The sequence below is a fragment of the Pinus tabuliformis genome, chromosome 7, assembly GCF_031772625.1.
Source record: "Pinus tabuliformis cultivar Carrire ecotype Pingquan chromosome 7, CPIR1, whole genome shotgun sequence".
NCBI classification, from domain to species: Eukaryota; Viridiplantae; Streptophyta; class Pinopsida; order Pinales; family Pinaceae; genus Pinus; species Pinus tabuliformis.
Genome location: NC_142293.1, coordinates 1,755,232,507 through 1,755,241,683, shown reverse-complemented (window position 1 = coordinate 1,755,241,683; position 9,177 = coordinate 1,755,232,507). Strand labels below are relative to the sequence as shown.

Sequence of the window (9,177 nt, the reverse complement as noted above, 5' to 3'; positions counted from 1 at the left end):
CTTCCACATCATGTTGACCGCCACCCAGGGCCTTGCCATGCAGGGTACCCATCTCCTTGTCCATCAGTTGCATGCCAGAATCACGACCATTCCTAAACCTGCGAGCCTCCCGTTGTTGCGCTCCACCACTTCCCGGGGCATCCTATGGCTCGTTTTCTTCAAAGAAAATGATGGTAATGGTGGCTGTAATGATCGGTCTATTCAGGGTGCTGCGGAAGCAAAAATGGGTCGAGTGGGGAGCGAGGTGAGGGGGCAGAGGAAAGTTGGCAGTGTGGACCACAACGTCTCTTCGACAAACACCTTGAAGCTGTGTGCGTCCCCTGCCACTCCGGGTATCAGGATACTTGCCAGAGACAGAGCCATGTGGGTTGGGAATTTCAGGGGAAGGGGAGGGGGACACGGGGTTAAGGCTTGGCGTCACCGGAGGGTGGACGCTACCTCCACGATTTCCTCCTCTACGGCCTCTCATGTGGTGATGAGTGCGAGCCATGGCAGAATGCCACACTGAGCTATCAGTGGGAAAGTTGGCTAAGGAATTGAGCAAAGGATGATTAAGGGAAGGCTCAATAGAAGTCAAATTATAGAGCCTAGAATGGGAGTAGTGATGCCCATTGCCAAGGTCTACACAACTCACTAACCAACAACGGCTTCTGGGGACAGTGCGAGAACAAGGTTCAGCAGCTTGGGGCAGACAATTGCAATGGAGCAGGGGGAGGAACAATATTATGGTGAGAGGAGTCCATATGTGTGCACATAATGGGTAATTCTCATCCAGAGTACCCATTAAATGCAACTTGCAGACCGCCATGAATTCGGCTCAAGCTAGCTTGGGAGGGAATGCAGACGGCCATGTGGCTCGTCCTCTTGCCGCCTACCAGTCTAATCCTCATTAATGTCTGGAATGTCACCTGCATCTGGGTAATTCTTTGAAAATATTAATAACATAAACAAAACAATATTATAAAACTTTATTTAAATTAATAACTATTAAAATAATTTTCTCACAACTGAATTGTATATTTTAAATTATAAATTTTATATTTACAATTTTTTTGAGCCCACAGGCTCATTTTACAATGAAGACCATGTGCAAGTATGTACGTGCTCAAATAAAATATTATCTAAATAGAAAAGAAATATCAGTTATAATAAAAAAGAGAAAAGAATATGCTATGCATGTTTAGTTAATTGTCCATATGACCTAATATAATTTCCTGTAAAATAATTAGAATTAAAAAAAGCATGTTTATATAAATATCATATAAAGCTATTGAAAAAAATAAGTTTTTATGACGAAAACATTTAAAGTCGTTTCAGTACTTTACACTTTAATCATTTTTTAGGTCTATGATGTTTTGTAAAAATCCAAGGTTTTTTTGGACTAACAAGTTTAAATTATAGAATTTCTATAGCATTCAAAAACACAATTTAAAAAATTAAAAATTAGACATACACTTATAAAAGCATATAAACATGTGTAATCTTAAATTTTATTCACATATTGGTAATACTCTTCATAAATCAATAACACTACAAAAACAATGGTTATCACTTTGAATGTAAACATAGTAATCATTGGTTCAAAACCTAATTATGAGCCTACATGAATGGTCCAAAAAAAAAATAGGTATTTCTTATGATGGATTGTTGAAGTACGCTTATTTTGTTTTTGGGTAAACTGAAATAACATAGACAAAATAAACTAAAAAAACTATTCCATAGATATTCCTAAGGTTAACACTAATTCATATTCAAAATATGCCCAAATATCCAAGAGAAGAAGTTTGAAAGGGGAGTAAAATTATGATAAAAAAAGTAAAATAATGTGGCAAAGAGTTTATATTTTAAATTTTAATATCTCTATCAATATCTATAAAACTCTTTGAAAATATTAATGACTTAAACAAAACAATATTATAAAACCTTATTTACATTAATAATAATAATAAATTCTCACTCTAGGATTTTATAAATAAATTTATGAGTTTTTAGACTTAAAATTAAATAGTGCACACTAATTATCTATTCACATCAAGTAAGGTTACATATAAATACATGTAGTGTTGTCTCAACATAGGTAGACTATCTTGTACACATAATCACTCTGTTGAGAGAATACCTTTACCACACACCAATCTAGGAAACATTCATATCGTAACAACTCCTAAGGAATAGAAACAAACTCTTTTACATAGAAAGAATCACAAGTGTGAAAAGTAGGAATTATATTTTCCAAGTTGCCCCCTTAATGACTACTTGTCTCGATCTCAATATTCAAAGTCTAGTTTTGGTCCTCGTGTTTACAAACTTGATTAAAATGTATGTCGATGCCCATATAAAGGAACAATGATCTTCGAGAATGCATGGGTTCCCAACCGCTCTAACTGCGAGTCTACTAGGATACCCTTCACATATATGGTTTTGTCAATCATTATAACTGCATACTTGTACCTATACCTGTAAATCCCTCATCCATCGTTTTCATCATGGGTTTTCTCAGTTTACCCATAACCATGCTCTGGGTTTTACTAGTTTACACTCAACCATGCCCAAGGTTTTCTCAGCTCACCCTAAAACATGCCCAAGGTTTTGTCGCCTAACCATAAATCATGCCTATAGGAATCCCTATCCACTTCACTCTCACATGTAGTTTCTCGCTTACCACAAACCGACACTACAAAGTGGTTTCCAGCTGACCACAAACCTGTAGTTAAAAAGTGGTTTTAATATTACCACAAAATTTATGGGGGCACACATGCCTCATCAAGCTTACATTACACACTCCAACTCTTGGAGTTACCAGGTACATAATTTAAAGAGGCCACTACAAAACATCCTAGACTTTCTTACTAATAAATGTATGTGACACATCTTACACCATGAGTTTGTTCCATAAACTCACACTAATTCACACAAACTTTCACTTTGTTGTCCATCATCCTTTAATCTCTAATGCATCTCCTCTAATGTCATCTTCAGTATCATGTCTTCATCATATCTTACAAATTTGTGTATTGTTGGAATGACCAGTTCCAACGCACACTCAGAATTGTGACAATAATTGGTCAAACCAATATCACTTCAATAAAAACCAGAAATACCATGACACCACATAATTATTATTAAAATCATCATTAAAATCATCAACGTTAGTCCCAAACTCCTACATTTCAACTTGATCAGAAACTACTGGAACCTTTATTATTCAAGAAGCAATTTCCAGTTTCACATTTAGATTATGTTTAGCTCAAGCATCTTTAAGTTTTGTAAATTGAAAAAATCACCATAGTCCTATGCTCCCTAGCTCGGGAATGGAAAACAATTGGTGACCTTGAGAATGCTTCCAATATCCAAACCCAAAATTTCTCGGTGACAAGAGTAGACGAACATTCTTTGCAATGCTTTATGATTTTCAATATGACCAATTCATCAATCTAAACCATTCTGAGTGGAGCGTCCATCTTTATGTGGTCGTATCTTATGCATCATGTTCACTAGAGATGAGAAAATGAACCGCACTGTGAGCTGAAGCTCGCCCATTTTCTTTCTAACCTTGGCATCCTTAGAAGCCTTGTCATTATTGCCATAAAAAAACTCCAACTATGATTACAATTCAAGGATAAAAAAGACTCCCACATTCATAAATAATATTCCTCCTAATTGAACTAATAGACCCCCATCAGGTCCTCTTCATCATCAAAAGTATTATTTTCCCCATGGTAATTATAAATTCTCCTCGTGGCCTCAGGATGGTACATTAACCATCCATGAGGCAATGTTAGCAAGATCCTAAAATTAAAGGATGATCAGATACTTGAAGGCATAATCTATTTTTCCTCCTATTTTGTGAACTCAGCTCTACAATGACACATCTCAGTTTCTGGCACGCCGAGCCCAATGGTTATATTACAAGCATGGCCATGGCTTCATACATTTCAACTCCATAAGTGGGTCAATGCAAACTTCTCGCAACACAATGATTTTCCTCTCCACAGATCTACAACTGCAACACTCTCCAATAACTCTATGAATAATTCATCCAATATCTCTACAAACAATTCTACGAGAAACGCTCTTCCAACTCTAGGAGATCCTCTAACTTATTGAGGTTCAAATATGCCTCCTCATAACATCCAATTTCATAGAAATCACGCTTCTCATAGCCTCCGAGAAAGAATTAGTATTCACACAGCCTTTGAGTAGTGATTTGGCCTTCACAATCAAACTCAATCAGCCTTCAAAACACTAACAATGCTCAACCTTCATTATCGACTTCCTCATGTAGAAAATCATTGTCAATTGGCCCATCTTGCCATAAATTTGCCTCAATCAAAAAACAACAAAAACACTAGGTTCAACTGCAATACACCCGATCAAAGGATGGGCATGAGCACAAGCACCGCTATTGGAATACACCTCCACCCAGTCTCCAGCAAGAACTCCGCCACTCTACAGCACCATAGTGAACAGAAGATTTCTAAAATAGTGGAAACACTCCTCAACACTTCGCCAAACTTCTCACCAGTCGCATCTCACAATCTCAATTCAACATGAATCACATCCCACATTAGTCTTCAACATCATATCATAGAGTGATAATGATCCACACACAAATTCAACATACTCATATCAAGACTCAACCAAGACTTCGACTCTTTACGCTTCGAGCCTTGAATTTTGAATCGCATCATTTCCTTATATAATGACAGACAAACAAACAAAAACTAAAACCATTCAAATATATTATCTTATTTCCCTCGGCCCATGAGGGGCCAAAGCTCAAGCCCATACGGGCTCTGATACCAATTCAAAATTGAATAATGCACATTAATTCTCTATTCACATCAAATAATGTTACATATAAATACATATAGTGTTGTCTCAAGATAGGTAGACTATCTTGGAAACACAATCACTTGGTTAACAAAATATATCAACCACACACCAATCTAGGAAAAATCTAGATCTTAACAACTCCTAAGGAATAGGAACATACTCCTTTACATAGAAAGAATCACAAGTGAGACAAGTAAGAATTATATTTTCCAAGTTTTAATTTATAAATTTTTTTGCAAGTTACAACCCATCTAATAGAGAACTCTTTCAATTATAAGAGCACATAATTTTCTTAACATATTGCTAACATTCTTCATATATGATACTTATGATGCATTATTGAAATTAATTTTTTTCTTTTTGGGTAAAGTGTCATGACACACAAATTAAACTGAAAAATCCATTCTACAAGTACACCTAGAAATGAATCCTAAAACCTATTCCAATATGTCCAAAAATGTGGAAGAAGAAGGCTAAAAGGAAAGAAAAAAACATGGTCAAAAAGTAAAATAATGTGGTAAAGAGTATATTTTAAATTTTAAAGGATTTATTAATATCTATAAAAACCTTTGAAAACATTAATAACCTAAAAAAACAATAAATAAAATTTATTTTGAACAACAATTTAAAAATTAATTTTCTCACATTATCGTAATGATTAACCACATTAGTCACTTTGAAACTTTGATAAGAAGAAATCCTAATGTGATGGATCCAAAAGTAGAATCTCTAAACAACTATCCTCATAGAAGAACCCCTTCACACAATTCTCTCTCTTGAATTTTATATTTATATTTGTAATTTTTCATTTATATTTTTTTGGCACATTATAGTGCAAGCAATATAGTTGGGTCAATTATAAAAATGTTTAACCTTAAATTTTCTTCACATATTGATAACATTCTTCATAAATTAGTAATACTAAATAGTTAATCATTATCACTTTGAATGGAAACATCATAATCATTGATTCAAAACCTATGGGATGCATGGTCGGAAAAAAAAAAAAAAAAAGCCATTACTCATGATGCATTGTTAAATTTCTTTTATTCTATTTTTTGGTAAAGTGAAAGAATACACACAGAAATTGAATCCAAAAAATCATGCCAAAAATATTCCAAAAATGAACCCTAGATCCTATTCCAAGTATGCCCAAAGAAATAGTAGAAGAATTTTAAAAGGGGAGTAAAAACATGGTGAATAAAAAAATATTTGATTACTCGCAAACTTTGTACCAGACTATTGTCTACACAATCCTTTCCTCATGACAACCTTCAAAATGTGTGTATTTTGTGTCATTTCGAGCTTGACTACATGTATTTCTTTTGGATTTGACCCAATGTTTTAAACTTAATTTATAATGATTTAAACCTCACTTACAGATACAAATTATATATCATAATTATTGTTTTATATATTAAATGAGATTAATCATAGGATAGTTGTAAATTATAAAATTTATATTTAGAAATATGTCATCTAACATTTGGTCTCATGCTTTAAGAGTAATTTATGGTACTTTAACCCTAACTAATAGATATAAACCATATAAAAAATGTTCTCTCTCTCTCTCTCTCTCTCTCTCTCTCTCTATATATATATATATATATATATATATATATATATAGATATATATATATATATATATATATATATATATATATATATATATATATATATATATATATATATATATATATATATATATATATATATATATATATATATATATATATATATATATATATAATGATGAGGGATTCTTGGAGCTCTACAACCCTAATGACCTCGTGGCCATGAGGTAGGTGACACAGAAAACCTCGAAAACAAGTAGACAGGCACGGAAAACAAAGCAGATAGGAGGCACAGAAATGACAGAGGAGACCAGGAGGGGAGAGATCCCCTCCTACAGAGATGCAACAGTGGGCGAGGGAACAAGAAATAACAAACCAGAGGATGAAAAAAGGACTCTGGGACTAGTCCTTGGAGCAAGATGGCAGGTAGGGAGCAAAGGTAAATGCTTGCCATGCGCAACAGAAAGGCCAAGATTTGTTATCCCTATGAACAAACTCGAGCGTTACCGAAGTTACATGAAAGACCATGCATTGATATGCAAGTTTATTGGTGTCTGGTCGTCTGAGAAAGATCTGACAAGATGGATCTAGCAAAAATGGCAGCCACACGGCCACATCGAGTTGAAGCTAGATATTTCCATAACAATGCAGGTTTATTTATGAGGTATTGGGAGGAACGCTACAAGTTGGATAAAGAGAAATTCCTAGCAGTGCCTGCATGGGTCAGACTGTTTGGATTACCCATGGATCTTTGGGACCCAGAAATCCTGGAAGGAATAGGGAACACCATAGGCAGCTTTGTTAAAATAGCGGAATCAACTAAGAAAGGAAGATATACCTCCTATGCAAGAATCTGCGTATACATGAACATTGCGAACCCCATACCAGGAGCAGTAGAACTAGAATACCATGAAGAGGTATGGCAGCAGGCTCTAGATTACGAACACATACCTTTTAGATGCAAAAAATGCCATGAATATGGGCACCTCTACAAGGAATGCCCCTTAAATGCTGAGGAGGAAGAAAGAAAGACTAGGCAACAACGGAAAAAAATAGAAGATAATGAGGGGTTTCAAGAGATCAAAACCAGGAAAAGACCTGCAAAGGAAACCCCAAGGGAAGGAAGAAAAGAACAACAAACTAGAGCAAATGAGGTGAATAGTTTTGAAATCTCGTAGGTTCCAAAAGCAAACGAAGAAACCCGAGTCATGGACTATGAAGAGGAAAAATAACAGGAAGGCAGAATAAATCAAGACACAAACAACACCAAACAAAAAGCCCAAAGAGAAACAGGGGAAAAGGGGAGAAAAGAAAAGGAGGATAAATAGGAAAATGAAGTAATGGAAATAGATATGAGTAAAGGGGAAGACCCAACAACAGAAGAAGAAATTATGAGGAAACTACTAGAGAAGTGGAGGAATCTGGATGAGAGGTTTATCCCAGAAGAGGATAAAAAATTATACAAGGAAATCTTCGAAAAATATAAAGAAAAATAGGAGCAAGGAACCACAGGCATGAATGAGCAGTTAGGAATACAACCTGACAATAGCCAAGAACAACAAAGTAAAGGAAGAGGAGGGAAAAAACGAGGAAGAAAGAATCTCCAGGAGTCAATACAGGTAATGGGAGAAATGTTAGTTAATACCGGAAGAGTAGTACCACTCTCAGTGGTATTCCACCAAACCACCCCACCTTCTCAATGATAATTACATCATGGAATATCAGGGGGCTTAACAGCAAGGGTAAGCAAAGGTACCTGGCAGAAAGGATTAAAAAAGAAAAACCCCAAATCATGATGCTTCAAGAAACAAAAATAACGGGGGAAAAAATGGAGGAGATTCTTAAAAAAATCAAGCCCACCTATGAATGCATGACGCTGGATGCAAAAGGGAGTGCAGGGGGTATTGCAATCTTGTGGAACCCTGCAGAAGTCATTGTAGACCATTGGATAGGAATGAAGAGGATCCTCTCAGGGAGATTCAGAATGATAGGACAAAGAGAGTGGTTCTTAGTATCGGCGGTTTATGGGCCTCATATACCGGTGGAAAGAGAGGCCTTCCTAACACAGTTGCAACGGTTGGGAAACCTGCACATAGAAAAACTATGGGTGATAGCAGGAGATTTTAATATGATCACCTCTACCGAGGAAAAGAAGGGCGGACTGCAACGGGAGGATGCAGACATGGAAAGATTCAGGGAAACCCAGGAAGCCCTAAAAATGATTGATATAAACACCATTAATGGAAAATATACCTGGAATAATAGAAGAGGAGGCAGCAGGCAGATAGCCTCTAGACTAGATAGGTTCCTAGCAATGGAACACTTTCTTGGGAAAGACATATTCTATGAAGCAACTATCCTACCATGCCAAGGATCAGACCACTCGCCGATAAAACTTGAAATTGCCATGAATAATCAAAACCAGCACAAACCGTTCAGGTTTGAAGCCTTTTGGCTGTGAGACCAAACCTTCATAGAAAAAATGGAAAATTGGTGGCAGAATAGCGAAAAGGAAATAAAAGGAAAAAACAAGATGCACACACTCCAATTAAGATTAAAGGAGTTAAAAGGAAAAATCGAGAACTGGAACAGAGAAGAATTTGGCAACATTCAACACGACCAAGAAAAGCTCCAAACATAAATGAAAAGGATAAAACGGAAAATAATAGAATAAGGAAGAACAGAGGAGCTAACGCAGGAAGAAGGAGGGGTGCTAACCAAATTAGAGGAAAGAAGAAAACAAGAGGAAATTCTATGGAGGCAAAAG

General features: G+C 35.9%; 1 protein-coding gene across 1 annotated transcript; it reads left to right on the top strand.

The window, feature by feature from the left end:
• Positions 1-8,280: 8,280 nt before the first annotated feature.
• On the top strand, positions 8,281-8,871 carry LOC149255374 (uncharacterized). Its single transcript, XM_089455020.1, has one exon. The coding sequence runs from the start codon at positions 8,281-8,283 to the stop codon at positions 8,869-8,871; it is 591 nt and encodes a 196-aa protein (XP_089311146.1).
• Positions 8,872-9,177: the final 306 nt, after the last annotated feature.

Excerpts from the sequence above, each read along its gene's own strand:
- LOC149255374 (XM_089455020.1), top strand. The coding sequence starts at position 8,281 with ATGACGCTGGATGCAAAAGGGAGTGCAGGGGGTATTGCAATCTTGTGG.